Here is a 19,458-nt window from a genome sequence, read left to right on the forward strand (position 1 = left end):
GATCGCATAGTGACCGCACAATATCACCCAAACTTTGCCCAATTTTCTGCTTCATTCTGCGGCTCGTAGAGTTATTCTGCGACCGCATAGTGGGTCTGAGAAAAGTCTTTTCTGCCAAAAGTTTTCCTTTACTCCCCAGCGCACTGTCCAGCCCAAAAATTCTGTATTCGTCAATACATAGTCTACTTCGGCACCACGATATCCCGAGTTTTAGGTAAAATATTTACGGGGCCTCATATCCTCCCCCACTTAGGATCATTTGTCCTCGAATGAGGGTCAGAATCCTTCATTAGCATCCAATGTGTCTCAATTGTGACTTCACACACCAGCAATTCCAAATTTTGGCTAACTTCCTAAATTTTCAATTTTTTTGCTAGAGTCTTCCCTGTAACTGGGCCTAACCACCTGTTAGAGAATCACAGAAACCACTCCTAACAACATATACCTAATTTGATGACACAATATAACATAAAACAACACCAACCGTGGCCTCCTAAGCAATATATTGCCAGAAAAGGAACACCCTTAACATCAACGGTACAAATGATACATAATTCATAGAAGGTAACTCTTAGCATTTTCATAGAACATAACTTTATAAATACATGGCTATTCAAACAAATAAGGATACTTCTTCTTCATTTCTTCCTCGGCCTCCCAGGTGGCCTCTTCAACCTGTTGGTTCTGCCATAATACTTTCACGAAGGCAATCTCTTTGTTCTTCAACTTTCACACTTGCCTTTCAAGGATGGCAACTGGAATTTCTTCATAAGTCAATTATTCATTAACCTTAATGGTCTCAACTAGAGTAATAAGCGACGGATCTCCTTCTTCCACATGGACACGTGGAACACCGGTGTGACGACTCGACCGGTCATCTTGAGAGTTATAGCCCCGATCCCCTATTAACTGATTTCTCCATATCTATTTCTGCTATTGTGACTTGCCGGGAGGTTTCGTTTTGGTTTTTGGAGTGTTTTGGGATACTTAGTCCCTAAACGGAAAGCTTAAGTTTTAGGATTTGGACCGTAGTCAAAACTGTATGAAGACGACTCCGGAATGGAATTTCGTCGATTACATTAGCTTCGCTTTGTGATTTTGGACTTAGGGGCGTGTCCAGATTATGTTTTGGATGTTCGTAGCTCATTTATACTTGAAATGGCGAAAGATGAATTTTTGGAGTTTTGGGCCGGTAGTGGAATTTTTGATATTGAGGTCGGAATTCGATTCTGGAAGTTGGAGTAGGTCCATAGTGTTGATTATGACTTGTGTGCAAAATTTGGGGTCAATCGAACGTGGTTTGATAGGTTTCGACATTGGTGTAGAATTTTAAAGTTTTAAGTTCATTAAGTTTGAATCGGAGGATGATTCGTGATTTTTGCGTTGTTTGATGTGGTTTGAAGGCTCGACTAAGTTCTTATGGTGTTTTAGGATTGGTTGGTATGTTTGGTTGAGGTCCCGGGGGCCTCGGGTGTGTTTCGGATGCTCAACGGGTTGAAATTTGGACTTATGCAATTGCTGAAGATTTCTGGTTATTGGTATTTTCGCATCTGCGGTTTGGGGACCGCAGGTGCGGACTAGCACGTGTGGAATATCAGGCGCAGAAGTGGTTTGGAAGGAGGAGCTCAGGGATCGCAGGTTCGAGGTAATATTCCGCATCTGCGATGCCTGCAGATGCGACCCTAGAGTGCAGGTGCAAAGAGAGACCGTAGAAGCGGACCAGTTTCCGTAGGTGCGCATGCGCAGGTGCGGCCACTTTCTCGCAGAAGCGGTCCCATGTCCCTTAAGTCATTTCCGCACCTAATGGAATTTCCGCAAGTGCGGTGCCGCAGGTGCGGTAGCGCAGATGCGATGAATAGGTCGCAGGAGCGAATTTGCTGGGCAAAAAAGGGAAAAATTCGAGGGTTTGATTCATTTCTCCATTTTTGGACTTGGGAGCTCGGAAATTGGCAATTCTTTGAGGGGTTTTTAGAGAGAGCTTTGGGGTAACGATTCGTAACTTGATTTTGATCATATTTCATTAATCTATTGTTGTTTTCTTCATTTAATTAAGGAATTTGAGTGAGAAAGTTGGGAGAATGGGGGAAAAGTTCCCCAACCGAATTTCTGAGTTTTGAGTGGGATTTAGACATCAGATTTGGATAATTTTGGTACGAGTGATCTCGTGAGTGAATGGGTGTTCATATTTGGTAACTTTTACCTGATTCCAAGACGTGGGTCCGGGGAGACCTTTTGGGGCGTTTTTCTAATTTCTTGCCTTAGCTTTGATTTCGTTAGCTAGATTAGTTTCTTATAGTTGTATTTTATGTTATGTAATTGGTTTTGACTTGATTTGAGCCATTCGGAGTAGGATATTCATGGAAAGAGCATTGTGATGGATTGATTTGAGCTTAGTTCGAGGTAAGTGGCTTGCCTAACCTAGTGTGGGGGAACTCCACTTAAGATTTGGTACTGTTTTATATGTGAGCGCCGTGTACATGAGGTGACGAGTACGTACATGGGCTATTTGTTGTAAAACTCCATTTTTCACTAAGTCATAACTTGTTTCCTCCTTATTTGAAACACACTAGCATATGTAACTATTCTGTTTAGACTAGAACAACATGCCTACTTGTTTAACTTCCTATTTGAATTCTGTGCAACATGTTTAGTGAAATTTCCTACTTTCCTTGACTTGAACTTAGTCTAAACTATAGGATTTCTTGCTGTAACTGTTATTTCAGTTGGTTGCGCTGCATATTTATTTTGGGACTACGGAACGATATTCCGGGAGATCCCCCATACTGTATATTTACTTTGGGACTACGGAACTGTATTCTGGGATCCCCCTGTACTGCGTATTTACTTTGGGAATACGGAAATGTATTCCGGGAGATCCCCTGTTCTGCATATTTATTTTGGGACTACATAACGGTATTTCGGGAGATTCCCCTGCACATTTGCATTTGGGACTACGAGACGGTATCTCGGGAGATCCCCTATTGTTATCACTGTATTCTGAGCTGTTGTCTTTCATTGATTCTATTCCTGTTAGATTTCCGTATTTAGTTTTACTGCGATATTTCATTCTGTCTTATTTCATTATATTTATACCAGTAGGGCCCTGACCTGATCTCGTCACTACTCGATCGAGGTTAGGCTTGGCACTTACTGGGTAACGTTGTGGTGTACTCACGCCCTTTCCTGCATATGTTTTTCGTGTGCAGATCCAGGTTTAACTTATCGGCCTCATCACTAGTTGCAGTCGCTGCTGCTTATTGGAGACTTCAAGGTACATCTGCTCGCGCCCGTAGATCCTCTGAGTCCTCCTCTATCCCCTTATATTTATTTGTTTTCCTTTTTTTTTTGTAGAAATGATGTATAGAACAGTTAAGATTTCTTAGTAGCTTGTGACTTGCGGGTTTTCGGGTTTTGGGAATTGTTTGGTACATTTCAAAGGTGTTAATTGTATATGCCGAGTGGCATTCAGTTGCTTATTAGATATTTGTTACTGTTAGTAGCTATTGTTTGTGTTTTTGTTTCATTTCCTCAAAGTGTTAGGCTTACCTAGTCATAGAGACTAGGTGCCGTCACGACGGCTTATAGAGGGATAAATTGGGTCGTGACATGTTGGTATCAGAGCTCTAGGTTCATAGGAGTCGTGAGTCACAAGCCGGTTTATTAGAGTCTCGCGGATCGGTATGGAGACATCTGTACTTATCTTCGGGAGGCTATGGAACTGTTAGGAACAAACATACTTCTTTTGATTCCTTGTCGTGCGAGTTATTGGCATCAAATTCTAAATATTCTCTATTCTATTCTTTCTCACAGATGGTGAGGACCCGTACTGGAGGATCTGACGACCAGGCACCCGTGCCCCCTGCTAGAGCCGCCATAGGCCGGGGCCGGGGTAGAGTACGGCCACACGGTGTAGCCAGAGCACCCGCGCGAGCTACGACAAAGGAGCCCCCAACAGTTCTAGCTTGAGGGCAGGCACCAGAGGTTCCTATTGCTGCACCAGCCCTCCAGGAGACTCTAGCCCAGTTCATGAGCATGTTCAGCACCTTAGCTCAGGCTGGATTGATTCTGTTAGATCCCGCCATATCTCAGGCCAGCGGAGGGACACAGACTCTCGCAACCCACACTCCTGAGCAGAGGGTCCAGGTTGATCAGGTCCCAGAGTTCATTCCTATACCGCCTATAGCCCCGGTTCAGCATGAGACTAGGACAGCCGCTTCTGAGGCGGAGCAGCTCAGACTTGATAGGTACAAGAAGTACCACCCACCTACCTTCAGCAGATTGGCTACAAATGATGCTCAGTGTTTTCTGGAAGAGTGTCATCGTATTCTCCGTACTATGGGCATAACGGAGACGAGTGGGGATTCTTTTACCACTTTCCAGCTTAGAGGAGCAGCCTATCAGTGGTGGCGTGCTTATGAGTTGAGTAGTCCGGATGAGGCAGCTTCACTTACATGGACTCAGTTCTCGGACATGTTTTTGAAAGAGTATGTCCCTCAGAGCCTCAGGGACTCATGGCGCACGGAGTTTGAGCAGCTGCGCCAGGGTGTTATGACTGTGTTAGAGTATGCAATCCGCTTCAGTGATTTGGCCCGACATTCACCGACCTTGGTTGCCACAGTTCGAGAGAGGGTTCGACGATTTATTGAGGGACTTCACCCCAGTATCAGGATTAGTATGGTCAGGGAGCTGGAGATGGATATTCCTTACTAGTAGGTTGTGAGTATTACTAGGAGATTAGAGGGCATGCTTTCCCGGGACCGAGAGGAGAGAGTGGCCAAGAGGTCTCGAGAGACTATTCTTATTCTGGAGCTCGTGCCCCAGCAGCTCGCCATGGTAGGGGTTATGTGGGTTGCCCCATTCATTCAGCTCTTCCAGCTGCCAGTGGTGTTCCAACCCCTTCTAGGCCCCAGGAGCCTTATTATGCATCGCCAGTATCTAGTGTACCTCCTGCTCGGGGTACTTTTAGCAGCCAGTCCAGCAGACCTTGCCCGAGTCAGTCATATCAACCACGCCCTCCGAGGGGTTGTTTTGAGTGTGGAGACACCCACCATATAGTGAGGGATTGCCCCAGACTTAGGAGGGTTGCACCTCCACAGACTTCTTAGCCACCACGTGCTCCACCAGGTCCTCAGGCTATGATTCCAGCACCAGTTACCGCCCCACCTGCTCAGCCAGCTCGAGGTGGAGGTCGGGGAGGTCGAGGTCGCCCTAGAGGGGGAGGCCAGGCTAGGTATTATGCTCTTCTGGCTCATACAGAGGTAGTCGCTTCGGACTCTATCATTACAGGTATTGTTTCAGTCTGTCATAGAGATGCGTCGGTATTATTTGACCCAGGCTCTACGTATTCATATGTGTTCTCTTATTTTGCCCCACATTTGGGCGTATCTCGGGATTCTTTGTGTTCCCCTGTTTATGTGTCTAGTCCCGTGGAAGATTCTCTTATTGTGGACCGCGTGTATCGGTCGTGTTTGATTGCTCTTAGTGGTTTTGAGACCAGAGCTGACTTATTATTACTCAGCATAGTAGATTTTGATGTTATCTTGGGCATGGACTGGTTGTCGCCCCATTATGCTATTCTTGATTGTCACACTAATACCGTGACATTGGCTATGCCAGGCTTACCACGATTAGAGTGGAGAGGTACCTTAGAGTATTCTCGCAGCCGAGTTATTTCATTTCTTAAAGCTCAACGAATGGTTGAGAAGGGGTGTGACGCGTATCTAGCTTATGTGAGAGATATCAGTATTGATACCCCTATAGTTGAGTCAGTTTCAGTAGTGAGGGACTATCAAGATGTGTTCCTAGCTGATCTTCCGGGCATGCCGTCTAACAGAGATATTTATTTCGGCATTGATTTGTTGTCGAGTACTCAGCCCATCTCTATTCCTCCATACCGTATGGCTCCTCCTGAGTTAAAGGAGCAGTTGCAGGAGTTTCTTGATAAGAGCTTCATTCGACCCAATGTGTCACCCTGGAGTGCTCCTGTCTTGTTTGTAAAGAAAAATGATGGTTCTATGCGTATGTGTATTGATTATCGCCAGTTGAACAAAGTCACGGTGAAGAACATGTATCCTTTGCCTCGTATTGATGACCTATTTGATGAGTTACATGGTGCCAAAGTGTTTTCCAAGATTGACTTGCGATCAGGTTATCATCAATTGAAGATTCGGGAGCCAGATATCCCGAATACTGCTTTCAGGACTCGGTATGGCCATTACAAGTTCCTTGTGATGTCATTTGGGCTGACCAATGCCCCAGAAGCCTTGATGCACTTGATGCACAGTGTGTTCCGGCCCTATATTGATTCTTTTGTCATCGTATTCATTGATGACATTCTAGTGTATTCCTGGACTCGGGAGGATCATGAGCAGCACCCGAGGACAGTACTTCAGACTTTGAGATAAAAGAAGTTGTATGCAAAGTTCTCAAAATGTGAGTTCTGGTTAGATTTCGTGGCATTCTTGGGTCATATTGTGTCGAGTGAGGGGATCAAGATGGATCCGAAGAAGGTGGAAGCAGTGCAAAGTTGGCCCAGACCGCCCTCAGCGACAGAGATCCAGAGCTTCCTTGGTTTGGTAGGGTATTACCATCGGTTTGTTGAGGCATTTTCTTCTATTGCAGCACCTATGGCCTGGCTAACCCAGAAGGGTGCTCCGTTCAGGTGGACAGAGAAGTGTGAGGAGAGCGTTTAGAAGCTCAAGATAGCTTTGACTACAGCTCCAATACTGGTATTGCCTTCAGGTTCGGGGTCTTATACAGTTTATTATGATGCATCGCGAGTTAGCCTCGACGCGGTGTTGATGCAGGACCGTAGGGTGATTGCCTACGCGTCCAGACAACTGAAGGTGCATGAAAAGAACTATCTTGTCCACTACCTTGAGCTATCAGCTATTGTTCATGCCTTGAAAATTTGGAGGCACTATTTGTACGATGTTCCTTGTGAGATCTACACTGATCACCGGAGTTTGCAGCATCTGTTCAACAAGAAGGATCTTAATTTGTGACATAGGAGGTGGTTAGAGCTGCTTAAGGATTATGACATTATCATTTTGTACCATCCCGGGAAGGCCAATGTGGTGGCCAATGCTTAGAGTCGTCGGGCAGAGAGTTTGGGGAGTGTAGCATATCTACCAGCAGCAGAGAGGCCTATGGCATTGGATGTTCAGGCCTTAGCCAGCCAGTTTGTGAGATTGGATATTTCTGAGCCGAGTCGAGTATTGGCTTGTGTGGTCTCTCGGTCTTCTCTTTATGATTGTATCAGGGAGCGTCAGTATGATGACTCCCATCTGCTTGTCCTTAAGGACACGGTCCAGCACGGTGATGCTAAGGAGGTCACTATCGGGGAGGATGGTGCATTAAGGATGGAGGGCAGGTTATGTGTGCCCAATGTGGATGGTTTTTGTGAGTTGATTCTCCAGGAGGCTCACAGCTCGCGGTACTCCATTCATCCGGGTGCTGCGAAGATGTATTAGGACCTGAGGCAACATTATTGGTGGAGGAGGATGAAGAAGGACATAGTAGAGTATGTGGCTAGATGTCTAAATTGCCAGCAGGTGAAGTATGAGCATCAGCAGCCAGGTGAGTTGCTTCAGAAGATAGAGATTCTAGAGTGGAAATGGGAGCATATCACTATGGACTTCGTTTTGGACTCCCACGAACTCAGTGAAAGTTTGATGCAGTTTGGGTGATTGTGGACAGGCTGACCAAGTCAGCTCATTTCGTTCCTGTAATGACTACCTATTCTTCCGAGCAACTGGCTCAAATTTACATTCGTGAGATTGTCAGACTTCATGGCGTACCAGTATCTATCATCTCTGACCGGGGCACACAGTTTACATCTCGGTTCTGGAGAGCCGTACAACAGGAGTTGGGTACTCAGGTGGAGTTGAGCATAACTTTTCACCCTCAGACGGGCGGTCAGTCTGAGCGCACTATTCAGATTCTTGAGGATATGCTCCGTCCGTGTGTGATGGAGTTTGGAGGTTCTTGGGATCAGTTCTTGCCACTTGCGGAGTTTGCCTACAACAAAAGTTATCAGTCCAACATTCAGATGGCACCATATGAGGCTCTGTATGGTAGGCGGTATTGGTCCCCAGTGGGTTGGTTCGAGCCGGGTGAGGCCAGATTATTGGGTACGGACTTGGTTCAGGATGCCTTGTAGAAGGTGAAGGTGACTCAGGACAGACTTCACACAGCCTAGTGCAGAGAGAAGAGCTATGCAGACCGGAAGGTTTGCGATGTTGCATTCATGGTTGGAGAGCGGGTCCTGCTTTGTGTTTTGCCTATGAAGGGTGTTATGAGGTTCGGAAAGAGGGACAAGCTGAGCCCAAGGTTTATTGGTCCCTTTGAGGTATTGCGGAGAGTTGGGGAGGTTGCTTATGAGCTTTCCTTACCTCCCAACCTAGCAGAAGTTCATCCGATATTTCATGTTTCGATGCTCCGGAGGTATCATGTCGATCCTTCTCATGTGTTGGATTTCAGCTCAGTCTAGTTGGACAAGGATCTATCCTATGTTGAGGAGCCATTGGCTATTTTGGACAGGTAGGTTCGGAAGCTAAGGTCAAAGAACATTGCATCAGTAAAGGTTCAGTGGCGGGGCCAGCCGGTTGAGGAGGCAACTTGGGAGACCGAATAGGATATGCGCAACCGTTATTCTCATCTTTTCACCACTTCAGGTATGTCTCTATACTCGTTCGAGGACGAACGATTGTTTTAAGAGGGGGAGGATGTGACGAACTGGTTGGTCGTCTTGAGAGTTATAGCCCCGATCCCCTATTAACTGATTTCCCTGTATCTATTTCTGCTATTATGACTATCCGGGTGGTTTCGTTTTGGTTTTGGAGTGTTTTGGGACACTTACTCCCTGAACAAAAAGCTTAAGTTTTAGGATTCGGACCGTAGTCGTAACTGTGTGAAGACGAATCTGGAATGGAATTTCGTCGATTCTGTTAGCTTTGTTGTGTGATTTTAGGCTTGGGGGCGTGTCCGACTTGTGTTTTGGAGGTCCGTAGCTCATTTAGGCTTGAAATGATGAAAGTCAGATTTTTGGAGTTTTGGGCCGGTAGTGGAATTTTTGATATCGGGGTCGGAATCCGATTCCGAAAGTTGGAGTAGGTCCTTAGTGTTGATTATGACTTTTGTGCAAAATTTGAAGTCAATCGGACGTGGTTTGATAGGTTTCGACATCGATTGTAGAATTTTGAAGTTTCAAGTTCTTTAAGTTTGAATCGGAGGATGATTCATGCTTTTTGCATTGTTTGATGTGGTTTGAAGGCTCGACTAAGTTCGTATGGTATTTTAGGATTGGTTGGTATATTTGGTTGAGGTCCCAGGGGCCTCGGGTGTGTTTCAGATGCTCAACGGGTTGAAATTTGGACTTATGCAATTGTTGAAGATTTCTGGTTGCTGGTGTTTTCGCATCTGTAGTTAGGGAACCGCAGGTGCGGACTCGCACGTGCGGAAGATCAGGCGCAAAAGCGGTTTGGAAGGAGGAGCTCAGGGATCGCAGGTGTTGTTTCATAATATTTTTACTTTATTTCATATAATTATTTTTAAGCTATTTACATAATTTTACGATAATAGCCTATATTCTATGCATAATTACTTTTTATTGTATTATTTGTGCTAAATAGAATTTTATATTTTTATAATGTCAAGCTAGCATTCTAAATCATTTTTACTGCACAAGTGATGTTTTTATTTTTTATTAATCTCTTTTATGAATTATTTTAAAAATAATTTCGCATATTTAATTTATAGCCCAATACAAGGCTATTTCCGGACCAAAATCAGGCTCAAACCTTTGGCCCACTCCACTTCACTCTTCAGGAGCCCAACCAAACGACCCCTTTAAAAATCTGGTCGCGACCTGTTGCATTTAACCCGCCCCATTTCTTATACAATCCTGGCCGTTGATCTTCAATGATCGATGGCCCATAATAAATCCCCATCTCTCCTTATATCCCCAAGCCCAAACCCTAAAGACCCATTCCTAATTTTTGCCGCCCCTAAATTCTCTCTACTCTCTCTTCTTCTCTGAGAAACCCTAGTCCCCCCCCCCCCTTAATCCCTCTCCTAATCCTACTGATAATGGGATTCGTCATTTAAGTTCGGTCAGGACCCACAGTTGTGGACCTCGAGGAGTGCCTAACACCTTCTCTTTGAGGTAACTTGAGTCCTTACCCGATCTTTGGTAGCGTTGACCAGTTAAATCAGAGTCATTTGCAAATAGGTGCCCTAATGCACCTTAAAAATCATTAGGTGGCGACTCTCCTCTTCTAATACCTCCTTAAAAGAGTTGTCACATGTCGATGCCCAATTTCGCGAGAAAAAGGGGCGCGACAGCATGGCGACTCTGCTGGGTATTTACACTTAGGCTCTTACCATAGCGAATTTGGCTTATATGGATTAGTCTTCTTTGATATAAACACGCTTCCCTTTTCCGTTTTTATTTGCTACTACCTGCACATCCCTCTCCTATTTTCCTTTTACTTGTTTAAATTCGTTGTAATATGCACATCCCTTCCCTGCTCCACCTTCCTTTGCTTAAATTAGTTATAACATGCATATCTTTTTCCTATTCTCCTTTATTTGCTCTAAACTGATCTTCATTTGTTTAAAGATTGCTACATCATGTCTCTCCCACCCCTACTCCCTTGCTTACTTTATTACATTCCCTATATTCCATGAACTAACTTCTTCCTTTGTCTTTCTTTTTACGTCTTTTATATTTTACCTTAATACTGTATTTATTGCTTTTACATATTTATCATGCAAATACTTGGCAACGTGTTATTATCTTTTCATAAAGCATGCTCCACACGATATTCCACTCGTGCCCGATTAATAACATAGCGGCACTTGATGAGTGTCCGCGCTCTTCCAAAATTACCCTTTTAAATTGAAAAGGCTTACTTGCGGTAAACTAGTTGATCAGTGGTGCAGTCGACGGTCCCATGTCTTTCCCTCTTAAGTTGTCCACTTGAAAGTACCGGTCTAGACCCTTCTAGAAACCTCACTCCAATATCAAATGTGCATGCATCATGTCAAACCTAGTATGGGTTAGAACGTTGTCCACATGATAATCCACTAAGATAAGCCTTGTCCAAAGTCCGACGGGATTTCCATAATCCCAATAGACACCATCACGTTATGTGCATTACTTGGAGAAAACATATCAGTATGTTGATCATTAATGTGTAAATAGTCAGATCCGGAGGGGGAAAGGGCTAACTCTATTTGTTTGCAGAAAATGAAGCACGAAGTCCCCAGGTTCGGCATGGTTCAAAGCAATCCCACCTTTTCTGCTTGATTAGTGGAATAACCTCTCACCTAGTGACAAGAATCATGTGAAAAAGGTCCTTGGTAATTTACCTTCCTTATTGGACATTCGGCCAAATAGGGCATTGATTGAGGCCGCCTTTATGTTTTGGAATGAGAAAAGGGCTGTCTTCCGCTTTGGTGACATAGAAATGACTCCTCTCTTAGAGGAAATAGGAGGCTTCGCTAAGCTTCCATGGGATAGTCCGGGTTTATTAGTACCAGAAAATCGCACTCCCCGCGGTTTTTTGAAAATGTTGGGTTTCAAGGAAAATGATGAGTTACTCTATCTAAAGAAGTCATACATCCCATTTGAATTCCTTTACGAACATTATGGGCATAGCAATTCATATCGCCTTCATTATGATGAACTTGCCATCACTTCCTTAGGTTGGACGCACCGCCGAGTTTTTGTGTTCATTGTCTGTTTCTTGGGATTGCTGATATTTCCGATGAAAGGGGGAAGGATCCACACTCGCTTAGCCATGGTCGCTAGGATTCTAATAGAAGGAATAGAGGGACAAACTTACACTATCATCCCCATGATCTTGGCCGAAATGTATCGCGCTTTAGAGCGATACAAGCAGGGGTATGGACACTTCGAGGGCTGTAATCTGTTGCTGCAGGTTTGGTTATTATAACACATACAAAGAGGTGAATATCGCCAAGAGCTTCTGCGATGACAATTGAATGACTACATAGCTTACCATTATCCAAAGAGAATGACATTTATCCTAGATAGGTTTGCGCAACCTGGAAGTGCTTTGAGCTGGGTGCGTTTCTTCAGCAATCTGACTGACGAAAAAGTACATTGGATGTTTGAATGGTTCCCTAGCAGTGAGTTCATCATCAGATCAAGAGAAACTACTCATATAGTGCTAATCGGGTTAAGAGGGATCTATCCTTATGCTCCTATAAGGGTAATGAGGCAAGCGGGAAGAAAACAGGTTATACCTCGGGTTTCCAACATGGTCCAATACAAAGTAGATTTTAAAGGGAACATCATTCAGTTCAAGTTCGAGGCACATCATATGTGGAATCAAAAGGTCATTGTGGAGAAAGATACTATCGAGCCAGACAGGTATCATGTCGGCCATGTGTACTTTTACCCATCATGGTTGGTAGATGATATAGCGGGGGATGTCAAGCCAGGAATTAATCTGAAAAATAGGGTTATAGATGATGTTGTTGAAGCACAAGTCAAGTATAGGATGCTGCGCAAGAGGGTCTTCGAGTCTGAAGGTAGGGATTTGGAACAACACAAAGTGGATATGGAAGCGATCAACGAATGGAGAGAAATTACTACTAAATCAACATAGAGATTGGAATATTTGGAGCAAGGGCTAATGGAACTTGAGGGAAAGATGAGAAAGAGACTCTCGGATTGTCAGAACATGGAAGGCAGTGAAGGAGGGCATCTAGCAAGGGCTTACTTACTATTGGATATGCGCGACCTGAGGAACCTGATCGACGGATCCAAGAAGGCCAAGCATGGAGAAGGTCCTTCTGGGGCCAAATAGATTAGGAAACAATGTCTTTATTGCTTTCTGGATTCGTTCAAATCTTTTGATTGTAATAAGGCAAATGCCATTAGTGACTTTCTCATTATTGTCGTTTTAGTAAAGATCTGACTCATTTTTGCATTAATGAAATGACGCAATTATTCGCATCAATTGTCTCCAAGTCTATGTGTCGCTTAGGCCTACCTTGGGCACAATGAGGTCCCTCAAATTAGGACGCAAATTTATTAATTCTGCAACACATGTTCAATATCGCAAACATTCTTTTAATACTCCTTACTGACTTGGTTACCTTTTTGTTTTTTTCCTTTTCTTTTGTTTGTTCCCATTCCCCAAGGTTGGTTCGTGCATACTGGCATCATCAGCATATCACACTACATACAGAGGTCCTCCACCTCCTCCTCCACCAAGTGATCCCAAGAACAAAGGAAATGTGAAAATGGATGATATGAGTGGTATTAGAAAAGACAATGTTACCCACGCAGAGAACATTGAAACTTCTGACGAACGGAGTATACCAGCACAGAATGATTTGGTCCTACGTCTGAACAGAAAATATTGGAGCTATAAGGGGAGCTTGAGCAGGTCCAGAACTTGGCAAACCTTTCCCTCACCTTAAACATCCCCGACATCAACCAACAAAACACAAACGCCCAAAACCCGGTACCTCCCCAAAACACACAAAACCAAAATCTGCAAAATCCTCCCGCGCCTCATCAATACGCCACACCTCCTCAAAACAATAATCCTCCGCCAGTACCTACCCATCCACAACAATATCACCATCCGACTCAATATCCACAAACCACCACTTATCACACTCCTCAGGACGCACCACAGCCTACCCCTGATCCCCAAAACTCAATCAATGACCACCATTATGCCCAGATTCTTGGAGTGCATCAAAGCAATCCCATATATGTGGAAACTTTACCCCATACCCCACAACAGACCCTATATATACTCGAATCAGCCGAGAAGGACCTGCTCATCAAGAACATGGCGGAAGAACTCAAGAAGCTTACTGGCAGAGTTCAAAGTCTCGAAGGTAGAAAAGGAATTAAGGGCTTGAATTATGAGGATTTGTGTGTTCAGCCAGATGTAGAACTGCCAGAGGGTTACAAACCTCCTAAGTTTGAAATGTTCGACGGAACTGGTGATCCGAAGGTGCATTTGAGAACGTATTGTGACAAACTTGTAGGGGTTGGCAATGAAGAATGAATCCGTATGAAGCTGTTCATGAGGAGCCTCATCGGAGACGCCTTGTCTTGGTACATCAGTCAGAACCCAAAAAAGTGGGTTAATTGGGTGAGCATGGCGTCAGATTTCATGGATCAGTTCAGATTTAACACAGAAAATGCACCAGACATTTTCTATATTCAGAATCTCAAGAACAAACCTACGGAAACTTTTTGCGAGTATGCTACTCGGTGGAGGTCTGAAGCCGCAAAAGTCAGGCCGGCACTTGAAGAAGAATAGATGAATAAGTTCTTCCTCCGAGCTCAGGACTCACAATACTATGAAATATTGATGGTTATTGAAAACCATAAATTTTCTGACATCATCAAGTTGGGAGAAAGAATAGAAGAAGGGATCAAAAACGGAATGGTGACAAACTTTGAAACACTCCAAGCCACAAATAAAGCTTTGCATTCAGGAGGTATCTCCAAGAAGAAAGAAGTGGGCATAGTAATGGTATCCCAAGGTCCAAAGTCTCCTCTCACATACCAAACACCTCCACCCACATAGCAGCCTTCACCTCCCAGATACCAACAACTTGCCGCCACTTACCATACCTATAACACCCAACCAACATACTACCACTCACCACTAGCCCGCCAAAATTAACAAAAACCAAGACCAAATTTCGGCGGCAGACCACCCAGACAATACATTCCAATTGCTGAACCCATAGACCAACTATATGAGAGGCTAAAGGTTGTCGGTTATGTCACTCACATTCCCGTTATTGCTATGGAAAACTCTTCCCAGTGGATTAACCCAAATAAGACATGTGCCTATCACTCAGGCATGAAGGGTCATACTATTGATGAGTGTCGTACTTTGAAGGATAAGATTCAGACATTAATTGACACCAAAGTCATACAGGCAAAGGAGGCTGCACCCAATGTCCATAACAATCCTCTCCCGGATCACATGAGTGAAGCGGTAAACGTGATGAAGATCGATGAAGAATGGGACTCAGAAGGGTCAATTGGACTCATTCGAGAAGGGGATAATCCTAAAACATCTCCAGTCACTCTCACACCTATCGCGGTACAAACTCAGGTACCAATTAAAGTTGAGGTAGCCGCACCAACTCTGTTTAAGGTTGAAGTATCAACACCCTTCACCGTGATGGTAGCACCTACGACGTCTTATAAGTCTAATGTTATACCATGGGATTATGTTGCGAAAGCAAGAAGGAAAGGAAAAGAAAAAAATGGAAAAAACAGGTGCAGCGCAAGGCATGACCAGAACCGGTAGGGTTTATACACCTGAGCATTTAGGAGGAACAAGCAAAGAAGTTGCATCTAAGTCGCATGTCATTGAGACTGGCCCGGATGACAGTCGAAGAAAGGTGCAAGCAAGAGAATATTCTGTGGTTGATCATCTGAACAAAACCCCTACTCAAATATCCATTTTATCACTGCTGCAAAACTCCGAGGCACATAGGAATGCCCTGATGAAGTTGTTGAATGAAGCCTATGTACCCAATAACTTCACCAGTGGAGAAATGGCCAACATGGTAGGGAAATTGTTGGAAAGCCACAAGATCACTTTTCATGAAGACGAGCTGCCACCGGAAGGACTAAGTCACAATAGGGCACTGCATATCACAGTGCAGTTTGAGGACAAATTCATTGCCAGAGTCCTGATAGATGGGGGTTCGAGTCTCAACATATGTCCACTAACTACTCTGAAAAGATTAGGTAAAGGCATGTACGAGATACGAGTAGGAAGTATGAATATGAAAGCATTTGATGGGTCTCAAAGGTCCACAATTGGGGAGACCAACCTCAGCCTACAGATGGGCCCAACCTGGTTTGATGTTGAGTTTCAAGTGTTGGACATATCTGCTACCTACAACCTATTATTGGGACGACCTTGGATACATGCTGCCGGGGCCGTAGCTTCTACTCTACATCAGGTCGTGAAGTTTGAGTGGAACCATCAGGAAGTGATTATCCATGGAGACGGAAGTAATCCCATTTATACCAATCAGACTGTTTCGGTCATCGAGAATAGAAGGAAGTTGGGTGGAGAAACATACCATCGCATCGAGCGCGTCAATGCAATTGAGAAAGACAAATGGTAGAGCAATAAGATAGAAAGCATACTGTCATGGACAGGGTATGAACCCAGCAAGGGTCTCGGCAAGAATCTCCAGGGGATCACCAAACCGATACAGCTAAAGCGTCATGGCACAACTTTTGGTCTTGGGTATGAATACACCTGGCAAGAGTGTCAGAATTGGTCGCCACCATGGCGTGGTCCTTATTACCCTTTAGAACAACCAGTACCACATTTGTACCAGCCATTTCATTAAGCTGACATGATGTGGGGGTCCTAAGAAGATGAAGTTTAGCTGGCATAAGGAATTTGTTTCTGGATGATGAAGACAGGAATCGCAGTGTGATAGTTGAGGAGGAGGAGGAAGACCTTATTATTCAGACTGTGAAGAAGGGAGCTGTTCTCAAGAACTGGACTGCTGTACCAGCAAGGGCCCGTCGAGTTCTTGGGCAGCCTGGCAATTAGCATCATTTATTTTTGAAAGCAATTTTATGAGCATCTACGACATTTTTAGTATTTTGTTTTCAGCATATTTTGTTTGAAATAATTGCTCGAATCATCGAACTGCACTTGTTTGACTTTTTAACTTTTTATCAATGGATTGCTGGTTTTAGTATTTATTATTATCCTTTACATTTCCTTTCTCTATATCGTTATTATTACTTATCCTGATAAACCTACGGCTGTGACATGTAATGAGACAACGCAATATAAGGATAGTGATTTAGAGGATCTGGAAGAGGATGTAATACCCAAGGAAATTGTCAGAGAAGTGGAAAATTTTGAAAACAAGCCTAAGTCCAATTTGGATGAGACTGAAACAGTTAATTTGGGATACTCCGAAACAGTTAAGGAAATGTGTGTAAGCATTCATCTATCGCCGTCAGAGAAGGAAGAATACATCCAATTTTTGAAAGAGTATGAGGATATTTTTGCATGGTCCTACGATGATATAACCGGTTTGAGCACGTCTATAGTGGATCATAAACTACCTACCAACCCTATGTGTCCACCGGTAAAGCAGAAACTCAGAAATTTTAAGCCAGATATGAGTTTGAAAATAAAAGAGGAAGTCACCAAGCAAATCAAAGCCAAGGTTCTCAGAGTAGTTGAATATCCGACTTGGTTAGACAACATTGTGCCGGTTCCGAAGAAGAATGGGAAGGTCAGAGTATCTAGCGATTATCAGGATCTAAACAGAGCAAGTCCCAAAGATGATTTTTCGTTGCCCAATATACACATACTAATCGACAACTGTGCCAAGCATGAACTCCAGTCTTTTGTGGATTGCTTCGCGGGGTATCATCAGATCTGGATGGATGAAGAGGATGCCGAAAAGATAGCTTTTATCAAACCATGGGGGATGTACTGCTATAAAATGATGTTGTTTGGCCAAATGAATGCTGGAGCCACTTACATGAGAGGCATGACAACTATTTTCCATGACATGATACACAGGGAAATAGAGGTGTACATGGATGATGTCATCATCAAATCCAGGAGAAGCACATATCATATAGCAGACTTGAGAAAATTCTTTAATCGGCTTTGAAGGTACAATCTGAAACTGAATCTTGCAAAGTGTGCCTTATGAGTCCCTGCCGGAAAATTGCTAGGATTCATCGTCAGCCGCCGAGGGATTGAATTGGACCCGTCAAAGGTCAAAGCTATCCAGGACTTGCCACCTCCAAAGAACAAGAAAGATGTGATGAGTTTCTTAGGGCATCTCAACTATATCAGCCATTTCATAGCACAATCAATTGTGATATTTGAACCGATTTTCAAAATGTTGAAGAAAGATGCTGCAATAAGTTGGACTGAAGAGTGCTAGAAAGCCTTTGACAAGATCAAGGAATATTTATACAAACCACCCGTTCTACTCCCACCGGAACCTGAGAGACCTCTGCTACTCTATTTATCCGTACTAGATGGGGCTTTTGGTTGTGTTCTGGGACAACATGATGAGACGGGAAGAAAGGAGCAGGCCATATATTATCTGAGTAAAACATTCACACCCTATGAAGCACGGTACTCTTTGCTGGAGCGCACGTGCTCCACTTTGACATGGATAGCTCAAAGTTGAGGCGCTACTTTTGTGCTTATACCACATATCTCATATCAAGAATGGACCCATTGAAATACATCTTCCAGAAACCCATGCCTACCGTAAAGTTGGCAAAATGGCAAATATTGCTGAGTGAGTTCGACATCATCTATGTAACTAAGAAGGCAGTCAAAGGGCAAGCATTGGCAGAAAATCCTGTAGATGGAGAGTACGAACCATTTAGAACGTATTTTCCCGACGAGGAAGTATCATTTGTGGGAGAAGACATCACTGAAGCATACGATGGTTGGAAGATGTTCTTCGATAGAGCCGCAAACTTCAAAGGAGTAGGTATTAGAGCTGTCTTAGTATCAGAAACCGGCCAACACTATCCGATATCCGCAAAACTCAGGTTTCTATGTACCAACAATATGGCAGAATATGAGGCTTGCATCTTGGGACTCAAGTTAGCCATTGACATGAACACTCAGTAGTTGCTAGTGATTGGAGATTCCGATCTCTTGGTACATCAGGTTTCATGAGAGTAGGCCACCAAGAACACTAAGATATTACCATATTTGTACTGTGTATAAGAGCTGATGAATTTGAATGCAAGAAAAAATTGATTTTGAAGTTTTAAAATTATAAAAGATTATGGAAAATACTTGCATAAATCATGTAAATTAGATAATGATGCAAAATAATGTTTTAAAATTGTTTATATGTCAGTATTGATACCCCTACAGTTGAGTCAGTTCCAGTATTGAGGGACTTTCCAGATGTGTTTCCAGCTGATCTTCTGGGCATGCCGCTCGACAGAGATATTGATTTTGGCATTGATTTATTACCGGGTACTCAGCCCATCTCTATTCCTCTATATCGTATGGCTCCTCCTGAATTGAAGGAGTTGAAAGAGCAGTTACAGGAGTTGCTTGATAAGGGCTTCATTCGGCCCAGTGTGTCACCTTGGGGTGCTCCTGTCTTATTTATGAAGAAGAAGGATGGTTTTATGCAGATGTGTATTGATTACCGCCTGTTGAACAAAGTCACAGTGAAGAACATGTATCCATTGCCTCGTATTGATGACTTATTTGATCAGTTACAGGCTGCCAGAGTGTTTTCCAAGATTGACATACGTTCGGGCTATCATCAGTTAAAGATTCGGGAGCCGAATATCCCGAAGACTGCTTTCAGGACTCGGTATGGTCACTACGAGTTTCTTGTGATGTCATTTGGGCTGACCAATGCCCCATCAACTTTTATGCACTTGATGCACAGTGT

General features: G+C 43.7%; 1 protein-coding gene across 1 annotated transcript; it reads left to right on the plus strand.

Moving 5' to 3' along the window:
- The first annotated feature begins 18,197 nt into the window (after positions 1-18,197).
- Positions 18,198-18,671, plus strand: LOC138892330 (uncharacterized). Its single transcript, XM_070176037.1, has one exon. The coding sequence runs from the start codon at positions 18,198-18,200 to the stop codon at positions 18,669-18,671; it is 474 nt and encodes a 157-aa protein (XP_070032138.1).
- The last annotated feature ends 787 nt before the right edge of the window (positions 18,672-19,458 follow it).

This window comes from Nicotiana tomentosiformis, chromosome 5 (genome assembly GCF_000390325.3).
Source record: "Nicotiana tomentosiformis chromosome 5, ASM39032v3, whole genome shotgun sequence".
NCBI lineage: Eukaryota > Viridiplantae > Streptophyta > Magnoliopsida > Solanales > Solanaceae > Nicotiana > Nicotiana tomentosiformis.